Raw genomic sequence first — 25315 nt, forward strand, 5'->3', positions numbered from 1 at the left:
TGTATTACTTTTCTCCCATTGGCAAAAACACAACAGGCACAAATATATATATATTACTTTACTTCGGTTTAAAGAACTTAATCCTCTGAATGCCTCGAATAATTCAAACAAAGAAAACGCCATCAAAATTGTAACCGATTGTCAACTTAAGTTGATCTGAATTGATTAAATGCATCATAATGACCCACATCCGTGTAAATATGGTCGTTTGTGCATATTAATTGTCTCCTATTTGCATATTAATTGGCAGTGATCACGCATTAACCTGCAAACTGTACGCTCCGGTTGAAAGTAAAATAGTTTTCCAAATGTCTGTCTTTAGGAGCAGCTGTCGAGAAGAAGAAACCAAACCACAGCCCCTGAAGAAGCTGCAGAGCCCCCTGAAGAAGCTGCAGAGCCCCCCTGAAGAAGCTGCAGAGAGCCCCCCTGAAGAAGCTGCAGAGAGCCCCCCTGAAGAAGCTGCAGAGCCCCCCTGAAGAAGCTGCAGAGCCCCCCCGAAGAAGCTGCAGAGCCCCCCTGAAGAAGCTGCAGAGCCCCCCCGAAGAAGCTGCAGAGCCCCCCTGAAGAAGCTGCAGAGCCCCCTGAAGAAGCTGCAGAGCCCCCCCGAAGAAGCCGCAGAGCCCCCCCGAAGAAGCCGCAGAGCCCCCCTGAAGAAGCTGCAGAGCCCCCCCGAAGAAGCTGCAGAGCCCCCCTGAAGAAGCTGCAGAGCCCCCCTGAAGAAGCTCCAGAGCCCCCCCTGAAGAAGCTGCAGAGCCCCCCTGAAGAAGCTCCAGAGCCCCCCCTGAAGAAGCTGCAGAGCCCCCCTGAAGAAGCTCCAGAGCCCCCCCTGAAGAAGCTGCAGAGCCCCCTGAAGAAGCTGCAGAGCCCCCCTGAAGAAGCTCCAGAGCCCCCCCTGAAGAAGCTGCAGAGCCCCCCTGAAGAAGCTGCAGAGCCCCCCTGAAGAAGCTGCAGAGCCCCCCTGAAGAAGCTGCAGAGCCCCCCCTGAAGAAGCTGCAGAGCCCCCCCTGAAGAAGCTGCAGAGCCCCCCTGAAGAAGCTGTGGAGCCCCCCTGAAGAAGCTGCAGAGCCCCCCTGAAGAAGCTGCAGAGCCCCCCTGAAGAAGCTGCAGAGCCCCCCTGAAGAAGCTCCAGAGCCCCCCCTGAAGAAGCTCCAGAGCCCCCTGAAGAAGCTGCAGAGCCCCCCTGAAGAAGCTCCAGAGCCCCCCCTGAAGAAGCTGCAGAGCCCCCCCTGAAGAAGCTGCAGAGCCCCCCTGAAGAAGCTGTGGAGCCCCCCTGAAGAAGCTGCAGAGCCCCCCTGAAGAAGCTGCAGAGCCCCCCTGAAGAAGCTGCAGAGCCCCCCTGAAGAAGCTGTGGAGCCCCCCTGAAGAAGCTGCAGAGCCCCCCTGAAGAAGCTGCAGAGCCCCCCTGAAGAAGCTGCAGAGCTTTAGGAGGAAATTATGCTTGAAACAAAAGCTACATTATTGTTGTTGGCGACTTAAACCTTGAAATGATTGAATGCAGTACATTTATTCTTGTAAGTCTTGAGTCTTGCTGAATAGAGAATATGTTATTTACATGTCAGCACGTAGTAAACTATTGTACGTTTCTCTCCTCCTTCTCCCTCTTATCCTTCGCCTCCTCCTCTCTCTCCTCCTCCCTCTCCTCCTCCTCCTTTCTCCCTCTCCTCTCATCTCTCTCTATTCCTTCTCCCTCTCCTCCTTCTCTCTCCTCCTCCTCCCTCCTCCTCCTCCTCCTCCTCCTCCTCCTCCTCCTCCTCCTTTCTCCTTCTCCTCCCTCTCCTCCTCCTCCTTCTGCCTCTCTTCCTTCTCCCTCTCGTCTTTCTTTCCCTCGTGAGCAGCTTAATCCTACAGAAAAAGCGGCGCATGTGAAAAAGTCCAGAACAATACGATGTCCAGTACAAACAATCAAACTGCTCTCATTCTGTCAAAGAAGCCGGCGCATAAGGAGCCCATGAGGAGCCAACGAGGAGCCCGCAAGGAGTCAGCGAGGAGCCAACGAGGAGCCAAGGAAGAGCCCGCGAGGAGCCAACAAGGAACCCACGAGGAGCCAACGAGGAGCCAGTGAGGAGCCCACGAGGAGCCAGTGAGGAGCCAACAAGGAGCCCACGAGGAGCCAACGAGGAGCCAGTGAGGAGCCCACGAGGAGCCAGTGAGGAGCCAACAAGGAGCCAGCGAGGAGCCCACGAGGAGCCAACGAGGAGCCCACGAGGAGCCAACGAGGAGCCCACAAGGAGCCAACAAGGTGCCAGCGAGGAGTCAGGGAAGAGCCAGCAAGGAGCCCATGAGGAGTCAACGAGGAGCCCACGAGGAGCCCACGAGGAACCCACGAGGAGCCCACGAGGTGCCAACGAGGTGCCAGCGAGGAGCCAACGAGGAGCTCGCGAGGAGCCAACGAGGAGCCAGCGAGGAGTCAGCGAGGAGTCACCGCGGAGTCAGCAAGGAGTCACCGAGGAGTCAGTGAAGAGCCAGCAAGGAGCCCACGAGGAGCCAACAAGTAGCCCACGAGGAGCCAACGAGGAGCCAGCGAGGAGCCAGCGAGGAGCCCACGAGGAGCACGCGAGGAGCCAACGAGGAGCCAACGAGGAGCCAGCGAGGAGCCCACGAGGAGCCAACGAGGAGCACGCGAGGAGCCAACGAGGAGCCAACGAGGAGCCAGCGAGTAGCCAACGAGGAGCCAACGAGGAGCCAGCAAGGAGCCAGCGAGGAGCCCACGAGGAGCCAACGAGGAACCCACGAGGAGCCCACGAGGTGCCAACGAGGAGCCAGCGAGGAGCCAACGAGGAGCTCGCGAGGAGCCAACGAGGAGCCAGCGAGGAGTCAGCGAGGAGTCACCGCGGAGTCAGCAAGGAGTCACCGAGGAGTCAGTGAAGAGCCAGCAAGGAGCCAACGAGGAGCCAACAAGGAGCCCACGAGGAGCCAACGAGGAGCCAGCGAGGAGCCAGCGAGGAGCCAGCGAGGAGCCCACGAGGAGCACGCGAGGAGCCAACGAGGAGCCAACGAGGAGCCAGCGAGGAGCCCACGAGGAGCCAATGAGGAGCACGCGAGGAGCCAACGAGGAGCCAACGAGGAGCCAGCGCGTAGCCAACGAGGAGCCAACGAGGAGCCAGCGAGGAGCCAGCGAGGAGCCCACGAGGAGCCAACGAGGAGCACGCGAGGAGCCAACGAGGAGCCAACGAGGAGCCAGCGAGTAGCCAACGAGGAGCCAACGAGGAGCCAACGAGGGGCCAACGAGGAGCCAGCGAGGAGCCAACGATGGGCCCGCGAGGAGCCAAAGAGGAGCCAAAGAGGAGCCCACGAGGAGCCAGCGAGGAGCCCGTGAGGAGCCCACATATAATGTTGGGCCGGCCCTGTCTTTACTTAATAACCAAAGGTCGACCTCTAGAATAATCGCTAGCTATCGTCCTTATTATCGCGCCGTCCTGTGCGACTCGAACAGTTAAACGCGCTCGATGTTCGGAGCGTCTGGTGGAGCAGGTCACCCATTTGGCGGGGCAGGAGGCGGGGCAGGAGGCGGGCGCGGCAGGCGGGCGCGGGAGGCGGGCGCGGGAGGCGGGGCAGGAGGCGGGGCAGGAGGCGTCAAATCGAGCGGTTTTCTCATTGGTCGGTGGAAACTGCTGCACTGTGATGTTTGCTCCAGTGTAAGACAGATGTAGTATTTGGTCACACCGGATTTAGACCTGGTTTGATCCTTTTTTAGTTTTTCTTTGGCACATTTCCTTATTTTTCTGCTCAAAGATTTCTAACGTCTCAAAATCCTGGTCCAAACCTGTTCCTCGCATTCCAAACATCCTGATTATTCACAGAGATGAGTCTGAAGGCGAGTTTTGTCGTCATGGCAAAGCAGACAACAACTAACACGACAACAAGGCACTTCCTGGTTCTCGGGCAATAAAACGCTCGATGATCAGATGAGGACAGAGCACACAGTGGTCTCATTTTGACCCAAAGAGTGTTTTTTACAATATATTTCTAAAAATATCAAGCCTGTATAATATATTATGACCCTTTGAGAAAGAGGTCTCGATCTTAATGGCTTTGTACATCTTATTTGTTTGTTCTGTGAACATAAAAACATAAAACACAAAAGGAAACGTGGTCATGTGGGTGTAATCCCTCATTTGTCCAGTAGGAGGACCCACCGGGCGGGACCTCCTGATGTAAAGGTGTTGTTGGTTTAAACAGAAACTAAACCTCTTTGTTTTCTATCAAACGAGCCTCTTTGTTTCCTTTCAGTCCTTTAATGGGCCATCAGCCTCCTATTGTCCCTGTTTCACACTCCCCCCTCACTGTGAAAGTCCTGTAGTCCTGATGACAACAACTGAATCTTTTTTCTACAATGAAACATGACCGTACAAACCTCGACTCCTGCACTGACAAACGACACACGCCTTTGATTTATCACCTTTGTGCACCTTCCAGACTGACTCCCAGTGACACCCGCGACCTTCTCCTCACCACAAACACAAACAGACGCGTTGCATAAATTACGACCGTCTTTAGTCCCATAAGTCTTTGCACACGCTTCCTCCGCGGTCCCCCGTTTCCCTTGCTCACGCTTCCTCGCCCGTTTCCCTCGCCCGTTTCCCTCGCCCGTTTCCCTCGCCCGTTTCCCTCGCCCGTTTCCCTCGCCCGTTTCCCTCGCCCGCCCCCCTCGCCCGCCCTCGCCCGCCCTCGCCCGCCCTTGCCTGCCCTCGCCCGCCCTCGCCCGCCCTCGTCCGCGATAGAGCCGTCATCACCGTCACTTACACTGGAAGTAGAGCTCCTCGTCGCCCTCTTGAGACGCTTTGCTGTAGCCGCATTGTCTGAAAAACACAAACAGATGAAGACGTTAGACGCAGTCGGTCCCGAGCGACGCCGCCAACACGGAGAACATGGAGAACAAGGAGAACTGGAGCGCACGGTTCGCTCTGGATCACACGGAAGTGGAGTGAGCGATGAGGGCTCAAAGACGAGAGGAGACAACGGGAGGAAACGAAGAGGGAAGAGGGAATGACGAGGAAACAAAGAGGAAACAAAGAGGGAATATAGAGGGAAAGAAGAGAAAAGGAAGAGGGGATGAAGAGGTAATGAAGAGGAAACGAAGAGGGAATGAAGAGGAAACAAAGAAGGAACGAAGAGGGGACGAAGCGGAAACGAAGAGGGAATGAAGAGGGAACGAAGAGGGAACGAAAAGGAAACAAAGAGGGAACGAAGAACGAACGAAGAGGAAAACGAAGAGGAAACAAAGAAGGAATGAAGAAGAAACAAAGAGGGAATGAAGAGGAAACAAAGAGGAAACAAAGAGGGAATGAAAAAGAAACAAAGAGGGAACGAAGAGGAAACGAAGAGGGAACGAAGAGGAAAAAAAGAAGAAGGAACGAAGAGAGAACGAAGAGGGAATGAAGAGGAAACAAAGAGGGAATGAAGAGGAAACAAAGAAGGAACAAAGAGGAAACACGCTGACAAACACAAGAGCAGAGATCTCATTTGTGTTGTTTCAAAACAGGAAGTGTTCTGTGAGAAATGGGGCTCGTCCATCACGGGATAAACAGAACAGAAACATAATCTCTCCGGGACATTGTTGAAATCGTGATACGTCGAACAACATAGCACTAGCACTAGCAGAACAAGCACTCAAACTCTATATATCTGAATGTTTTCTCAACGACACGATCTTTAAACGTTCATCTCGACTTAGAAACTGTCCAGAGACTTTCACGTTTTACGCATGATTTTAAAGAGGGAAAAACATAACCAGCGTGATGATTGGTGATGGTTTTATTGTGGGTTTGGTGCCTTTTACCATTTTTTTCAGAGATCAAAACCAAAAGACTTCTTGATTTAGACCTGGACCTGGTTTATTCTGGTTTAGTCCGGGTTTAGACTGGCTAGACCAGTTTCAGTCCTGTTTGAGACCTAGTTAAGGTTTTCGTCTTGTAATCTGATTTTACAGGACAAAGTGAGCATCGAATCCATCACTTAAAACACGTGTCCTTAAGGAGACAAGGAGACAAGGAGCCAGGGAGACAAGGGGACAGGGAGACAGGGAGACAAGGATACAAGTGGACAAGGAGACAAGGAGACAAGGAGACAGGGTGACAAGGAGACAAGGAGACAGGGGGACAAAGAGACAAGGGGACAAGGAGACAAGGGGACAAGCAGACAAGGGGACAAAGAGACAAGGGGACAATCGGACAAGGAGACAAGGGGACAAGGAGACGAGATGGACCAGCAAGGAGGAATGGAAGGAAGGCAGGAAAGGAGACGAGCAGCGAGGGGTTTGACAGAATTGGGATTAGCCAAATGTGAGCTGGTCCTCGAGGATTTTAACGCACGGGAAAAGAGCAGAAAAAGAGTGTGAATGTGAAACGATGCCCTTTAAAATGACAAGACAAGAGAGAACACGGAACGAGACGAGAGAGAACATGGAACGAGACAAGAGAGAACACGGAATGAGACGAGAGCGAACGCGGAACGAGACGAGAGAGAACACGGAACGAGACGAGAGAGAACATGGAACGAGACAAGAGAGAACACGGAATGAGACGAGAGCGAACACGGAACGAGACGAGAGAGAACACGGAACGAGACGAGAGAGAACATGGAACGAGACAAGAGAGAACACGGAATGAGACGAGAGCGAACACGGAACGAGACGAGAGAGAACACGGAACCAGACGAGAAAGAACACGGAATGAGACAAGAGAGAACACAGAACACGAGACAAGAGAGAACACGGAACGAGACAAGAGAGAGAACACGGAACCAGACGAGAGAGAACACGGAACACGAGACAAGAGAGAACACGGAATGAGACAAGAGAGAGAACACGGAACGAGACGAGAGAGAACACGGAACACGAGACAAGAGAACAAGAGAGAACACTGAACAAGACAAGAGAGAACACGGAACACGAGACAAGAGAGAACACGGAACGAGACAAGAGAGAGAACACGGAACGAGACAAGAGAGAACATGGAACGAGACGAGAGAGAACACGGAACGAGACGAGAGAGAACACGGAACGAGACAAGAGAGAACACGGAACACGAGACAAGAGAGAGAACACGGAACGAGACAAGAGAGAGAACACGGAACGAGACAAGAGAGAACACGGAACACGAGACAAGAGAGAACAAGAGAGAACACGGAACACGAGACAAGAGAGAACAAGAGAGAACACGGAACAAGACAAGAGAGAACACGGAACACGAGACAAGAGAGAACAAGAGAGAACACGGAACAAGACGAGAGAGAACATTGAACACGAGACAAGAGAGAACACGGAACGAGACAAGAGAGAACAAGAGAGAACACGGAACGAGACAAGAGAGAACGCGGAACGAGACAAGAGAGAACACGGAACGAGACAAGAGAGAACACGGAACGAGACAAGAGAGAACACGGAACACGGAACAAGACAAGAGAGAACACGGAACACGGAACAAGACAAGAGAGAACAAGAGAGAACACGGAACGAGACAAGAGAGAACAAGAGAGAACACGGAACGAGACAAGAGAGAACACGGAACGAGACAAGAGAGAACACGGAACGAGACAAGAGAGAACACGGAACAAAACAAGAGAGAACACGGAACGAGACAAGAGAGAACACGGAACAAAACAAGAGAGAACACGGAACGAGACAAGAGAGAACATGGAACACGGAACAAGACAAGAGAGAACAAGAGAGAACACGGAACGAGACGAGAGAGAACACGGAACACGAGACAAGAGAGAACACGGAACGAGACAAGAGAGAGAACACGGAACGAGACGAGAGAGAACACGGAACGAGACAAGAGAGAGAACACGGAACGAGACGAGAGAGAACACGGAACACGAGACAAGAGAGAACACAGAACGAGACAAGAGAGAGAACACGGAACGAGACGAGAAAGAACACAGAACGAGACAAGAGAGAACACGGAACGGGACAAGAGAGAGAACACGGAACGAGACGAGAGAGAACACGGAACGAGACGAGAAAGAACACGGAACGAGACAAGAGAGAACACGGAACGGGACAAGAGAGAGAACACGGAACGAGACGAGAGAGAACACGGAACGAGACGAGAGAGAGAACACGGAACGAGCAAGAGAGAACACGGAACGAGAATTTAAAAAAAAATACAAATAAAAATATACGAGAGCGACTTTATTTTGTTGAATTAATGTCTAAAAAGTCAAAAAAGTTGTTTATTTTGTGTAAATTCTGCATAAACTTTGACCTGTATGAGTGTCCCTGGTGTGATGTCACTTCCTGTTCCTGGTGTGATGTCACTTCCTGTCCCTGGTGTGATGTCACTTCCTGTCATTTTCAACAGATTTTTCAACATTTTCTCCACAAATACCTGCTCGATTGGTGTAAAACTATCATTTATATGTACAACAGGCATAAATACACCAAATAAAGTCTAAATTAGAACATTGTAAAAACCTGTGATGGGCCCTTTAATAGAGACCAATAAAACAAGACCAAATTGAGCTTAATTAAGACACAAAACTTAAAAAAATCACATATTTTTCACGTATTTTTTTTTAGTAAAACATGTTTCTGACACGTACTGTTAAAGCAGGACACGATCATGAAGCAATAATGAAAAATCCGACTGACGAAACAAGCAGAAAACTTACTAATTACGATTTTAAAATGTAAATTATTGGAAATTTCTCCAATATAATGAGCAAAAATCTACATTTATCAATATTGATTAATATTAACATTGATTGATATTGATTAAAGGAATGAAAGAGAAAATGGTTTCAAATGAGAGTTAAATAAAGTCTATTTGGTAATTCAAGGCTTTGGTGCCGATCCAACGCGCCGGCAAATCGCGTTATTAATAACTCCTAATTATGGTAATTGGGTAAATCTGTAGCAATTATGGTTAATTAGAAAGCAAGTTTTTTCACCAGTGAATTGTCAACATTAAGAACGGGTTGTAACCGTTTAAACGCAGAACAAACCGACTAGTTATTAATGTGTGCACAAGTCTATTAAGAATCTCTCATTAAAGTGTCGCTTAAAGTTAATTACTACGACTTATTAAAGGGCCTAAAATATGACCGTAAATAAGAAATTGCCCAGACTTGGAAAAGTAGAACGCACTTTAAGGAAATATAAAATCAGCACATTTAGAGTTTAAAGCGCATATATATGTTCATTTTATTTCATTTATTTAGTTTTTCTGTCAGTTTTAATCATTTCATAGCTTTTTATTCATTAAAACTCTATTATTTATGCTCTTTTATCACTCGACTGATTCTACATGAAAGAGAACGTCCGACATGAACGTGATTTGTGCCTTTAAATGTTTTACAATGGTTTTATTCCATTGTCTTACTTATTTTTTATTCTTTTTTTAGACCTCAGTAAGTCCAAGCTGCAAAAATAAAATGAATAAAATGAATAAAATGAATAAAATGAATAAAATGAATAAAATGAATAAAATGAATAAAATGAATAAAATAAAATGAATAAAATAGATCAAATTAATTTAATTCAATAAAAAAATAATGGGTGAGTTAGGCAAGCTTTGGACTTTGGTAAAAAAAAATATAGAAAATATAATAAAAAACATCACACGTCATCTGCTGACAGTGTCAAACCAGGAAGTTTCTTTATAAATGGACAAAGTCATAGTACAGAAAACAAGGCACGATTTTTAAATGAATAAACCCCTTAACTTACAGGATATTAAAATATGAGACAAATAAGTCGTTTCATTTTCCCTTTAACTTGCTCTTTCCACCGTGACACGAGCCCATTTCTCCTCAGACTGGCTCCTGACCACGACTTGATCAGGTCTAATGTCTGACATGACATTTGGCTCCTCGTGTTCTCATGATGAACGACCTCAAACTACGGGTCAAACGTGTTGTACTCACAGCGGGCGCGGCGCCGCTACACGCCCTGAATCAAATAAAACTGTCATAAAGCGACAGAAACCAAATGCCATATGCAAAGTAGCCCTTTGTGAGCCGCGCCCATTCCAGCTTTCAGCGTCGGAGGTTTCATCCAGTCCAAGAGTTAAGAGAAGATCTGACATAAAGAACCCTTGAAGAAGAACTAGGGTTATTAGAACTATCAAGTCACACCAAGTCAAAAGGAAGGTATGATGTAAATGTGGATGAGTAATTCAATAAGAGAGTTGGGCGGGGCTTAGACTAAGTTCAGAAAAGAAGCAAGTACCGTATTTCCCGGACTATAAGGCGCACTGAAAAGCTTTTAACGTCCTCAAAAGCCGTCCCTGCGCTTAATATACGGTTTATTTTTGGGTTGCTTACTGACCTCGAAGTGATTTGTGTGGTAAACGGTGTATAAAGAAGATTTGGGACACGAGAGACACCGATGCACGTCTAGAAGCACGTTTACAGTACTCCGGAAACAGAAGTCCCAACATGTATGTAAAGCATTCTGGGAACAGTAGTCTACCGCTACACACGGCGCTCACGGCGCTCTGTCAAAATGTAAACTACATTATACTCCGGCACAACACGGACACCTTTTAAAGGACCCCAAGAATCTTGGGCCAAGATGGCTCCTGTCGAGAGACCATGGATCTATTATATTATCGCAAATAATGCGCTTACGGGCGAAATTATCAGTCAACTGTGGTCAGAGGCCGGAAGGCACGAAGGTACGAAGGCATGAAGGCACGAAGGCACGAAGGCACGAAGGCACGAAGGCACGAAGGCACGAAGGCACGAAGGCACGAAGGCACGAAGGCACGAAGGCCGGAATCATCACTGAACTGTGGCGTGACTCGAGATGGATCCGGGATGCGGGATCACACTGACCAAAGAGATGAGGTTTTAGCACGGAGCACTATCGGCTGGACCACATTAAAATGCACCAGAATAAAGAATACAGAACATTTCGGGGCGAGGGCCCCCAGACCCCCCTGTTCATTCATTTAAACTGCTACTGTGGCTGTAGACCCTTAACGCCCCCAAATACGCACAAAAACATATCTGGGAGGTGTGTTATTTGTACAGGGAGTAGAGGTGATGTCAGCAGAATACCAAGTTGCATTGTGGGATTTAAGTTAGCAATATTTGAGCTGGTGAGGTGTTGAGAATAAACTAACCTAGATGGCAAACGGATGCCCTGGCGTTTTGGTGCCCTTTGTTCCCATATGTGAAGTGTTCAGTGACAATGGCAATAAAACTGATTCTGATGAGGCAGAGCAAAATAATATGTCTGTTTGCCATAACCCGACCGAGCCGTCAAAATTATAGCCGACAGAAAAAAAATATCAGCATTTTGTCAAAATTATGCCAAATTCTTTAATTTTTCTTATATTTCGCCGACTCACCAACCGTTTTTTTCAAAAAAGCGCCGTGTTGAATAATTTTGTGTCACTGGGACTCGCTAAAAATATTACGAAGCCGAAAAAGAAATGAAAATGAAACTTAACATGAGCGGAGAACGTTCAAGTCATTGTCTGTTGAAGCCTGACCCCTGGCGGTCACTGCGTGTCACTGGCAGAATAGAAAAAACGGGATTTGACAGTGGCTGAAATATGCAGAATTTGTCATATATGATGACCAAGACCTCGATGATTCTACAACATGAAAATGGCCAAAAAATAAAATCATTTGTCCTGTACAAAAATAGTTTATTGGATGGACTAATTCATTTTTTTGTTTTGTACATTTACGGTAGCATCTCTTTTGATAAATGATAATATTAACTTAATTTCATAGGCAAATTATCATTAAATTCTATATACAAATTTGGATTTTTTTATGCTTTAAAGTAAAAAAATAAAAAATAATTTACCTTCCTACCCACTTGAAAAAATTTGGTAGTGTTACACCAAACATACAATTCATTTTGGATCTTTTTTTTGCCTTCAAAGTTAAAAAAAAAAAAGAATTTTCCTACCTACCTACCCACTTGAAAAATGGTGGGTCGGGTTACAGCAAATAGACAATTTATTTGGGGCAGACTGACATGGTGAGGGGCCCCCAAAAATGTTTTTGCTTAGGGCCCCCTGAAGGCTTGGGCCGGCCCTGGGTGCGCTTTATAGTCCAGTGCGTCTTTTTGTGCGCAAAATACGGTAAGTGAATTATCAAACGTCTGAAGTGAAAAAAAACAATAAATTTTTGGCTTAATAATGAAATTGGCGAGATTGTTTGTTCCATTCAAAGATGTTCTAATAAAAATGGTGAAAATCGGCGGTGATTTCGCAGTCAACACGCGGTGTTTTGATGAAATTCTGCTCCGTTTGCTCAGCTGAGAGTCGAGCGGCGCCGGCACATTTGGCACATTTGGCACGTTTGGCACATTTGGCTCGCCGGCGTTCAGAAGCGTTCAGAAGCACGTTTGTGATATTTTCCGAGCGATTAAGAGTCAAATGTTGGGTTTGAAAAAGTAAATTGCTTTGAATTGATTTCTTTGCACATTTCGAGATCGTGGCTTTCTGATTAACCCGGTTCAACACGGGCAGAAAATACGCAATATACGAACGAGAAAATGTAAAATATTTGGGAATAATTCATATTTAAAGGACACGTATTCTGCATTAATTGCATTTTTCATGTTGGCCACTGTCCAGGGTGTATCCCGCCTAAGGCCCGAAGTCACTGGGATAGGCTCCAGTCACCCGCGACCCCGAAAGGGAACAAGCGGTAGAAAATGGATGGATGGATGGATGTTCTTTTAACGTGCTCTTACCTTTACTTTGACATGTCGTGTTTAAAACGTATCTAAAAACACTTTATCAGGCAGGTATTCCTCCATCTACTGGTGGCAGAGGGGATTACCGCGGGGAAATGAACAAAAGCTAGCTTGCCCTGTCGTTGTAATGAAAAGCAGGCGGTTGTAATGGTTTGAGTCCGAAATGTTCAGGATGTTCAGGAAATTTGAAATGTGTGTTTTGTGAGGCTCAGAAGACGAGAATAATGTTAAATGTTATGGTTAAAAGCTCCAAAAAGTCAATGTTTTTAAGTGATAAATGAAATAAATGAAATAAATTAAATAAATGAAATAAATGAAAAACATAAAATGAATAAAATGAACAAAATGAACAAAATGAATAAAATGAATAAAATGAATAAAATGAATAAAATGAATAAAATGAATACAATAAATAAAACTACATCTAATTCAATAATAAATAAAGGGTGAGTTCGGCAAGCTTTGGCCTTTGGTAAAAAATAAAATAAGAAAAACATCACACATCATCTGCTGCCAGTGTCCAATCAGGAGGTCTCTCTATAAATGGACCAAAATGTGTCAAAATAGAGACAACAAACTAGCGTGAATGATGTTACATACAACTCTGTGTATGTTTTTGACAAAGTAACAAGGACAGAACATGGCTAAAAGCTCTCTCAAGCTTTGCACAATATGCTTGTTTTTAATTTGCAAGTATAAGTAGAAGAATGCAAACTATTTACAACTGAGAAGAAAATCCAAGTATCGATAATAACACCAGGCTTCTCCATCCGACAGAAATGTACCGTTTTCTTCATGGAAATGTGTGTTTTTAGAAGATTTAACCTTGGTTTACTCTTGGTTTTGTCATTGTTAAGCTTGTGTTTTGAGTCTCACTAGTAAATTAGAGAAAGCACGTTTTATTTTCAACATAACTTAGACGATTGTGTCCAAAAGTGTATTAAAATCTGATCAAATTGCAGTAATAAACAGCCGTGGTCTTCGTGCAGTTCCTCCATCTTCTCGTCGGTGAGTCGAAGTGTCCATCGACTCCTTTTCACGCCCGGCTGCTCCGGCGCCGCGGTAAAAGATTGAACCGCCGCTGTACCTCGGACATCTTTATCATTTTCTTCTTCAAATCCCTCTTTGCGTCGCCCGATCGCCCCCGGGGATCGATGGCGTGGACAGGTTTCAGGGCGGCGGCGGCGGATGATATCACGGGGGATCACGGGGGGCGCGCCGGGGATCACGGGGGGGCGAAGGGTGAAGCGGCCTCAGAACGGGAGAACGCTCTGATCGGACACTTCCACCAAAGCGTCTGGGCAATGTCCCGGAAACGCAGAGCTCAATCCCCGACCGTCAGGGTCCAGCGGGCGCCGACGGACTCCGGTGGGGAAGTGTGTGCGGCGGGCAGAAGGAGCGCGATACTGTGCAGAATCTGTGAAGCGTTTAATGCTCCAGCTGCCGGCGAAGGCGTTAGTGACGGGCGGACGGATGTCAGAATACTGATACAGATGACGCACCCGAAAGAATTCATTCTCACGTGTGAAATATCAACGCAAATGTCTATTGTTTTGTTTTGTTTGATGGAGAAAAGCAGGAGAAACCGAACCAGACACAGGCAGAACATGCAAAGCTCCACACTAGGGATGAAACTGAACTTTCTGAAGGACAAAATAAAGTAAAATGTGATACAAACAAGCAGATACCTTATTTTTCGCACCTTTTTTCAGTTTTGGCCGGGGTGCGACTTATACTTATATTTATACTTATACTCCGGAGCAACTTACATGTGATATTATTTGTTATTTTCACACTTAAAACCGCATTTCATCCTCCAGTGCAACTTATATATATGTTTTTTTCTTCTCTATTATGCATTTTTTGGCTGGTGCGACTTATCGTCCGGAAAATAGTCTGGTAATTTTCATTTACGTCTATATTTTGGACTCTAGAATGAACTAAAAGACTTCATTTTGCTTCTAAAATTGTCCCGATTCTTATTTTTTGCTTCTTACAGTCACTTTGTGGCCCGAATAATCACGATCATCGACTTAACCTGATCATCTTGACGTTCTTACTCCACACAAAAAAGGCAAAACGTGTGTTCTTTAGACTCGGACGCACAGTAAATGTGATAGCTCGATGTGTGAACGGTGGAAAAGTCGGTGTTACCTCCTCCAGACGACCACGCCCACTCCCATGGACAGCAGCACGATGAGCGCCGCCACGGAGATGATCACGATGATGACCACCGGGTTCTGCTCGCTGGACGCCAACGCCACTGGAACCACAACAAGATTTTACATTGTAAATCTTCTGTCTTCAGTCGCCATATTTCAATTTATTTGGTTAAAAATGTATCAAAAAATCTGCTAACACTTGATATTAACTGCATTTATTCCTGTCTTAGTAAAGCACGAACAAAGACTCGTTTTTAAGACTAGTTAGAGAGAGCGGAGCGTGAACGGGGCTCTGAACACGACCACAGACTGAAAAGAGGCGAGAAAAGAAGAATCGAGCTTCCCGCAGTACTGCTCAGCGGCCTGTAGAGGGCACTGAACGACACCGTGACTTGAGCCGAGCATCAGCAGCAGAAGTGAGGAGGAAAACGGGCTTATATATATTTTAGAGCAATTTAAACATAGTGGTGACACGCGGTCAGATAAAGTAATTGTTTATTTAAGTCCTGCTCGAAATAATTTAGAAAAATGTAATTAACATTTAGAGCAGGACATTTTCTTTGTTTTTATGCTAATGACAAATGCTAATTATTGACTAGTCTTAATTCGTTTTTCGCTGTGGCCCTCAGAGGCAACCGTCGAGTGATTTTGGGCATTGCAAAAACAAATTGAATTGAAACTTTAAAAAAACACAAAACTTCCACAAAGAAGCTAAATTCTTGTTTTAAAATGCAGCTGTATAACTCTGACAGCAGAGGGCGCTGTTCTGCACTTAGGATGCAGGACCAGGACCAGGACCAGGACCAGGGGCCAGGGGCCAGGGACCAGGGACCAGGGACCAGGGACCAGGGACCAGGGACCAGAACCAGAACCAGAACCAGGAACAGAACTAGGACCAGGGACCGGGAACGGGAACGGGACCAGGACCAGGACCAGAACCAGGACCAGGACCTGGACCAGGAACAGAACCAGGAACAGAACCAGGGACCAGGGTTTGGTTTCAGTTTAAATGGTTCTTGCCGTAGTTTAGTTTTGCCCTGATTTTAGTTCTAGTAAAGTACAAATTTGGTTGTTATTCAGTTTTATTTAGTACTTTTTTACATTCAGAGTAAAGGCTGAAACACTGTTTATTAGTGTTTATTACACACATTATTAACAACGATAAACAGTTTGGTTTTCCACCGTTAAAGACCAATTAAAGTCACATTGGTGTTTATTACGCGACGCGCGTTAATAACTCAGGACATTTATCATTTGTTTAAAACCTTCGCCGCAGCTGTCGCGTGAATGACTTCAGTGCGTTCTCTCCGGAAGACGAAGGAAGAAGGAAAACGTCGCCCATCTGCTGCGGCGCGAGGAATAAAGCTCAGAGAAGTATAGACCCTTTCTGTTTCTACACTCAGAGAAGTATAGACCCTTTTAGTTTCTACACTCAGAGAAGTATAGACCCTTTTAGTTTCTACACTCAGAGAAGTATAGACCCTTTTAGTTTCTACACTCAGAGAAGTATAGACCCTTTTAGTTTCTACACTCAGAGAAGTATAGACCCTTTTAGTTTCTACACTCAGAGAAGTATAGACCCTTTTAGTTTCTACACTCAGAGAAGTATAGACCCTTTTAGTTTCTACACTCAGAGAAGTATAGACCCTTTTAGTTTCTACACTCAGAGAAGTATAGACCCTTTTAGTTTCTACACTCAGAGAAGTATAGACCCTTTTAGTTTCTACACTCAGAGAAGTATAGACCCTTTTAGTTTCTACACTCAGAGAAGTATAGACCCTTTTAGTTTCTACACTCAGAGAAGTATAGACCCTTTTAGTTTCTACACTCAGAGAAGTATAGACCCTTTTAGTTTCTACACTCAGAGAAGTATAGACCCTTTTAGTTTCTACACTCAGAGAAGTATAGACCCTTTCTGTTTCTACATTGAGATCGGCGACGCGCTCCGACGGGACGAAAACTCGCGATTTCGTAAGATGAAAGCGCTGACGAGATTATTCCCCTGTGTGTAAACAATCGGCTCGAACAGGGTTAATTGTAGGTAAGTTACACGTCTTGAGAAGCGTTAGTTATAAACGCAGCGCTACAGTTACAGCGGAAATATAAAACTGTAAAGACAAAACGCATTTATCGCAAATGATGTGAAAATCGCGTCCGTTTTGTCTCAGTTTAAAGGGCTTTATGTGTGTTTATGTTTTTCACGTTTTTATCATCATGACTTTGTTTGGCGGGAGAGAATCAACTGTGGTCAGTATTTTACGTTAGTCGAGTTGTAGTTTGTGGAGAAAAATAATGGAAAACTGACCGGAAGTAGATCCGAGTTCTTAAGCAGGATCCCTCTGTGATGTCATCAGCATGCGACATCGAAAATGCAGCGTTTTATCTGTATCTTTTATTCCTTTAAGACGTTGTTTAAGTATTTTTCTCTTCCATTTCACTGCGTTTCAAAAATTAGAAAAAAATAAGCTTTACTATCGTCTGAAAAATGCAATTATTTATGTTTTATTAAATCTATTTTATTAAATCTATACGGAGGTCGACTTTGTTTAAAATTTTATCGTATATTGCGTTTTTTATTATCAGCCACATAAATGTTGAGAGGGTTCTAGATAGATAATATTTACGAATAAAGCGTATCACGGACGTTGTTTGGTCTTTTTTTAACTTTGATATAAAAATGTCCTCGTGGTCTTTTTGTTGTAGAGTCTGTGTCGTCCATAAACCGGTTCTGACGATCAGAACGCAGCGAATATTAAGTCGGTTTTATATTATATACTCACGTTCCCCGAGCGTCTGCAGTTCCAGAGGAGCGCTGAAGGCCCCGAAGTCGACGGGCGGAGCCGACGACGTGGACGCAGAGGAGGACGCCGAGGCAGAGGAGAGCGGGGCCAGGCCAGAGGGCGGCGCCGCGCTGGAGAAGGGCCGGATCAGGAACACGTAGGTGGTCCCGGGCTTCAGGTTGTGGACGCTGATCCGAGTGGAGGCGGTTTTCACGGTGGAGTAACTCTGGTCCTTCTGCTCCTGGAGACGGACAAACGAGGACATTTAGATCCATCATAATACATACATGAAACATACAGAATAAATAATACATACATGAAACATACAGAATAAATAATACATACATGAAACATACAGAATAAATAATACATACATAAAACATACAGAATAAATAATACATACATGAAACATACAGAATAAATAATACATACATGAAACATACATTACATACATAAAACATACAGAATAAATAATACATACATGAAACATACAGAATAAATAATACATACATGAAACATACAGAATAAATAATACATACATAAAACATACAGAATAAATAATACATACATGAAACATACAGAATAAATAATACATACATAAAACATACAGAATAAATAATACATACATGAAACATACAGAATAAATAATACATACATGAAACATACAGAATAAATAATACATACATAAAACATACAGAATAAATAATACATACATAAAACATACAGAATAAATAATACATACATGAAACATACAGAATAAATAATACATACATGAAACATACAGAATAAATAATACATACATGAAACATACATTACGTACATAAAACATACAGAATAAATAATACATACATGAAACATACAGAATAAATAATACATACATAAAACATACATTACATACATAAAACATACAGAATAAATAATACATACATAAAACATACAGAATAAATAATACATACATGAAACATACATTACATACATAAAACATACAGAATAAATAATACATACATGAAACATACAGAATAAATAATACATACATGAAACATACAGAATAAATAATACATACATAAAACATACAGAATAAATAATACATACATGAAACATACAGAATAAATAATACATACATGAAACATACATTACATACATAAAACATACAGAATAAATAATACATACATGAAACATACAGAATAAATAATACATACATGAAACATACATTACATACATAAAACATACAGAATAAATAATACATACATGAAACATACAGAATAAATAATACATACATAAAACATACATTACATACATAAAACATACAGAATAAATAATACATACATGAAACATACAGAATAAATAATACATACATGAAACATACAGAATAAAAAATACATACATAAAACATACAGAATAAATAATACATACATGAAACATAAAGAATAAATAATACATACATGAAACATAAATAATAAATAATACATACAAAAAAAATAAAGAATAAATAATACATTCCCTATTAAAAAATAAAAAATAAAAAAATGATTTAAAAGAAAAATAAAATTATAAATACATAAATAAATAAATAATATATAATATAATAATGATGATATTAACAAAATAATTAAATAATAAATACATAATAAATAAATAAATAATGAATACATAAATACTAAATAAAATAAATAAAATAAATAAAATAAATAAAATAAATAAAATAAATAAAATAAATAAAATAAATAAAATAAATAAAATAAATAACAAACATTCACAAACAGAATTAAGGCATATTCAAATAAAAATACCAACCAGACAGTCCAAAGTCCGTAAAAAATATTTTTTTGATTTGTTTTATGTCTGTTAGAGACATAACACTCTCTTTTTTGAGAGTGATGTTGTAGTTGTTGTTTTAGACATTTAGAGAGAAAACAAACTAACAAGCAAGAATCAGACAGTTTATTATGTATTAAATTATCCTTTTCTTGATTTTACATGTGCAAAATCTTCATTAAATACTGTAAATTCCATTGTTGCGGTGGTAAGAAGATCCACACTAAACCTGATGTTTGATGGTGCAGTACCGGCTCATGCCACAATCACTTTGGGGCAAAAATAACTTTCTCCAGACGAGCCACGAATACACACTTCGCAAATACTTTTCAAAGCCGTGAGTCGGGTCGCTTTCATCATCACGGTCCGACCGCATCAAAACAACCGCCGCTGTTTACGAGGAGAAAAACAAAAATCACAGAGACTGAAAAAACATTGTGGGTTTTCTGCAGAATCAATTATTTCAGTCGTTTCCAGTTTTCTGCAGCTGAAATCTGAAGATGTGAGACAGGTTCCACTCCGACAATACTCAAATATCAGCTAAAAACGGATTAGTTTTGCTGTGCTTGGACTGACGGGATTGTATTTGCGTCTTTTCTTTTACGTCTTTATCCGTTTCGCGATTTTACTGCATTTTTCCCCGTCATGTGGATGAACCGTGCTCTACAAATGAACGTGCCTTTGCCAAAGCATCAACCCGCGTTAATCTGCGGTAAAAGATTCTAAACAAGGCCGACGAACGAGCTCCTGTTTCACACGTGTCGCTGAAATAAACTACCGTAATTTCATTTTTCATAGTTTTGGCCGGGGTGCGACTTATACTCCAGGGGGACTTATATGTGATATTATTCACTCTGACGACCACAAGAGGGCGCTCTAGGCTCTAAGCGACGCAGAAGAAGAATCTGCACTTCCTCTTCCTCTGGAGTTTGTGGAGTTGTTTAGAAGTGACACAGAGGAAGAAGAATTCATTCATTTTGCTAAACTTGTTAGCATGTTCTTTATGCTATAGTTATCTGAATAACTGTTCATATGTTACGTTAACATACCAGACACTTACCACAGTTCTGTCTGTGCCTCATGTAGCTGAAGGTGTTAGCGTTAGCATACGTCATGTAGCTGAAGGTGTTAGCGTTAGCATACGTCATGTAGCTGAAAATGTTAGCGTTAGCATACGTCATGTAGCTGAAGGTGTTAGCGTTAGCATACGTCATGTAGCTGAAGGTGTTAGCGTTAGCATACGTCATGTAGCCGAAGGTGTTAGCGTTAGCATACGTCATATAGCCGAAGGTGTTAGCGTTAGCATACGTCATGTAGCTGAAGTTGTTAGCGTTAGCATACGTCATGTAGCTGAAGGTGTTAGCGTTAGCATACGTCATGTAGCTGAAGGTGTTAGCGTTAGCATACGTACACCTATTCACCATGTTCTCTCATCTGTTATTATTTTAAACAGACATTTCAAATGTCTGTTCTTGGTTTTGGATTTTATCAAATATATTTCCCCCAAATATGTGACTTATATATGTTTTTTTCTTCTCTATTGTGCATTTTTTGGCTGGTGCGACTTATACTCGAGAAAATACGGTAAGCTGATTGCACAGTTCTGTTTGAGTTTGGGACCAGACTCACTCATCTTAAAGAACTAGAGAAGTGAACATCCTTTAGCTTTAGTAAATCAGTTTAAAAAAAGTTTCAATCACGTTCAACAATCTCATCCTATCGTTAGTTCTTGGCAAGATAATTGTTAAAAAGTCAAACCGACACGACTGATATCGAGGTTTCCAGGTCGCACGAGCCGACGGCGGCGGTTCTAATGGCGCTAACACGTGATAAATAGTGAAGCCGCTCCGTGTTTGTGCGGGAGGACAATGTGCTGTGACTTGGATGTATAAAAAGGTGTGAGTGAATCAGAGTCCGTGGGAGCTGCGCAGCGCGGACGTCCGTATGTCGCTGCGCGGCTCACAAACATGTTTATCTGCATATCTAATGAACGTGTTTTATATACAACGAGAGACGTGTGACAAATACGGTAATTACGGCCTGACATATTATGTGATTTGATTGCATTTTGATGTGATAGTGGATTAGTTATAAACATGTGCTGAACGTGAAGGGGAAAACAATTGAAACTACTTAAAGGTACATATTCTGCAGTATTTGTATTGTTTTTGGCAGCGGCGGGAAGTACAAAAGACACAATTTGAGGTATTTTAGAAATTTAAAATGGATATCTTCACTTGTACTACATTTCGAGAGCAGGATCTGTACGTTTCATACTGTTTAAGGGTTTATTTTGAGCACGTTCATAAACAAACTACCGTATTTTCCGGACTATAAGTGGCACCTTTTTTCATAGTTTTGGCCAGACTGCGACTTATACTTATATTTATACTCATACTTATTCCCCGGAGCGACTTATATGTGATATTAATTGTTATTTTCACACCTGCATTTCATACTCCAATACAACTTATATATGTTTTTTTCTTCTTCATTATGCATTTTTTTGGCTGGTGCGACTTATATTCCGGAAAATACGGTAAACCTAGTTTGCTTGGACGTGCGCGATGAGAGACATAAACGCTCAGAGCGAATCTGGTGATGATTAATGGACTTAAAAACCTCCCGACCTCGACGTTTGACGTCACAAATCTGGCATTTGAAACGTGAGTGTTTTTATGACGAGCTCGTAAACAGGACGAATAAAACATCAAATAAAAACAACTCCGGGTGTGTTTTTGATGAGGAGCGATGGATAAAAGTCCCATTATGTGTCCGTTAAACATGTTTACGGATGTTTTAATGCTCCAACACGTACACAGCTGTCTCCATAGATAAGTACAATTTAAACTATCTTAATTTGATCCGTTAATTGATTTTCTATGAGCGTCAAAAAGCGTCTAGGCTCATTATAAAGTTGTGCGTTCGACTGAAAGGATCTGCTGTGCTTTTCTCCTTTTAGGTCAGTTCTAAAATGATTGTTTATGTTTTTAATTGTTTGCATCTTTCATCCACAAACGAACTTTCCTCACCTTGATATCCTCACATATCTATTTACACGTCATTGTATTGTGTATGTGTTGTGTACGTATGTGTGTTTTGACAGGAAATACTTCAGACTTCAAACAAACAAACAAACAAACAAACAAACAAATGCAGTTCGTACAGTGGAACATGTTGTAAAAGATCGTCACTTGGAAACCAATTAGTCTCCAGATTACAGCGGCCGTCCGTCTCCTCGAAGCGCGTATTGTTCGCCCGCCGTCTTCGTCTTCGTCTGCGGCGTCTGAATAAAAACGATTGCGCGGCTTTATTAAATATGGCGGAGGCGTAAAATGGAGCGCGTGTGACCGATGCGAGCGCGGCGCAGGAGGAATGCGACGTGAAGCGTGACAAACGCACAAGATTACGGGCGCGATCGGAGACACGGGGCTTCGCTCACGTCGTCAGGGGCGACGGAAGGGCAGGAACGACTCGTACGGGAGTTACATAAGAGAGAAGTTTGTGTTTTAGTCTCAGCTCCGGAAATGACACGACTTTTTATTCAATCTGGTTAAAAGACGTGAAAAAAGTGCAAAGCAAATAAAATAAACATCAAATAATGAATTCAAACTCTACATGAAATATTTAATGTTTCATATGTCCTGGTTTAGTTTGGACCTGGGTCAGTCCTGGTTTGGACCTGGGTCAGTCCTGGTTTGGACCTGGGTCAGTCCTGGTTTGGACCTGGGTCAGTCCTGGTTTGGACCTGGGTCAGTCCTGGTTTGGTTCCGGTCTTTTCCGCTCTTCTCTCTGTGACACTCAGACGTAATGAGCATGATATTTTTAGCTCGTCTTTAAAGTAAAACTCTGCTGAAGCTCCAAACACGCCTCTTTGTCCTTTACGTACGGAGCATTCAGGAACATCCAGGAACATTCAGGAACCTTCAGGATCATTCAGGAACATCCAGGAACATCCGGGAACATCCAGGAACATTCAGGAACATCCAGGAACATTCAGGAACCATCAGGATCATTCAGGAACATCCAGGAACATCCGGGAACATCCAGGAACATTCAGGAACATTTAGGAACATCCAGGAACATTCAGGAACCATCAGGATCATTCAGGAACATCCAGGAACATCCGGGAACATCCGGGAACATTCAGGAACATCCAGGAACATTCAGGAACCTTCAGGATCATTCAGGAACATCCAGGAACATCCGGGAACATCCAGGAACATTCAGGAACATTTAGGAACATCCAGGAACATCCAGAAACATTCGAGAACATCCAGGAACATCCAGGATCATTCAGGAACATTCAGGAACATCCAGGAACATTCAGGAACATCCAGGAACATTTAGGAACATCCAGGAACATCCAAAAACATTCAGGAACATCCAGGAACATCCAGGATCATTCAGGAACATTCGGGAACATCCAGGAACATTCAGGAACATCCGGGAACATCCAGAAACATTCAGGAACATCCTGGAACATCCGGGAACATCCAGGAACATTCAGGAACATCCAGGAACATCCAAGAACATTCAGGAACATCCAGGAACATTCAGGAACATTGAGGAACATCCAGGAACATCCAAGAACATTCAGGAACATCCAGGAACATTCAGGAACATTGAGGAACATCCAGGAACATCCAAGAACATTCAGGAAAATCCAGGAACATTCAGGAAAATTGAGGAACATCCAGGAACATCCAGGAGCATTCAGGAACATTCAAGACGTCCGGCAGTGTCCAATCAGACGTTGTGTTGTTTTGGAGGTCGCACGTTCAGAACTGACCACTCATTCGCTTGGCCTCGGCTCTAGTCCCGCCCACCACTTCTCGAGGACTGAAGGGGCCTCGTAGTACTTGACTTACGCAGTATTTTAAGAGCACAAATACCTTCTCGTAGTACTTGACTTATGCAGTATTTTAAGAGCACAAATACCTTCTCGTAGTACTTGGCTTACGCAGTATTTTAAGAGCACAAATACCTTCTCGTAGTACTTGGCTTATGCAGTATTTTAAGAGCACAAATACCTTCTCTTAGTACTTGGCTTACGCAGTATTTTAAGAGCACAAATACCTTCTCTTAGTACTTGGCTTACGCAGTATTTTAAGAGCACAAATACCTTCTCGTAGTACTTGACTTATGCAGTATTTTAAGAGCACAAATACCTTCTCGTAGTTCTCGACTTATGCAGTATTTTAAGAGCACAAATACCTTCTCGTAGTACTTGGCTTACGCAGTATTTTAAGAGCACAAATACCTTCTCGTAGTACTTGGCTTACGCAGTATTTTAAGAGCACAAATACCTTCTCGTAGTACTTGGCTTATGCAGTATTTTAAGAGCACAAATACCTTCTCTTAGTACTTGGCTTACGCAGTATTTTAAGAGCACAAATACCTTCTCTTAGTACTTGGCTTACGCAGTATTTTAAGAGCACAAATACCTTCTCGTAGTACTTGACTTATGCAGTATTTTAAGAGCACAAATACCTTCTCGTAGTTCTCGACTTATGCAGTATTTTAAGAGCACAAATACCTTCTCGTAGTACTTGGCTTACGCAGTATTTTAAGAGCACAAATACCTTCTCGTAGTACTTGACTTATGCAGTATTTTAAGAGCACAAATACCTTCTCGTAGTACTTGGCTTACGCAGTATTTTAAGAGCACAAATACCTTCTCGTAGTACTTGGCTTACGCAGTATTTTAAGGGCACGAATACCTTCTCATAGTACTTGGCTTACGCAGTATTTTAAGAGCACAAATACCTTCTCGTAGTACTTGACTTATGCAGTATTTTAAGAGCACAAATACCTTCTCATAATACTTGGCTGAGGCAGTATTTTGAGGGCATAAATACCTTCTCATAATACTTGGCTGAGGCAGTATTTTA

The 25315-nt window shown here is 43.2% G+C and overlaps 1 protein-coding gene across 1 annotated transcript in view; it reads right to left on the reverse strand.

Annotated features, from left to right (window-relative positions):
* LOC140362203 (ephrin type-A receptor 7) overlaps window positions 1–25315 on the reverse strand; it is a 306144-nt gene that overhangs the window by 62093 nt on the left and 218736 nt on the right. Inside the window, exons 7-9 of the mRNA XM_072448279.1 lie at window positions 17607–17847; window positions 14819–14927; window positions 4744–4799 (exon numbers count right to left, since the gene is read on the reverse strand). Coding sequence (XP_072304380.1) covers window positions 4744–4799; window positions 14819–14927; window positions 17607–17847 — 406 coding nt within the window. The remainder of the gene's footprint in view (window positions 1–4743; window positions 4800–14818; window positions 14928–17606; window positions 17848–25315) is intronic.

Source organism: Eucyclogobius newberryi, unplaced genomic scaffold, assembly GCF_026437365.1.
Source record: "Eucyclogobius newberryi isolate DKJ021-1_F unplaced genomic scaffold, fEucNew1.0.hap1 SCAF_16, whole genome shotgun sequence".
Classification (NCBI taxonomy): domain Eukaryota; kingdom Metazoa; phylum Chordata; class Actinopteri; order Gobiiformes; family Gobiidae; genus Eucyclogobius; species Eucyclogobius newberryi.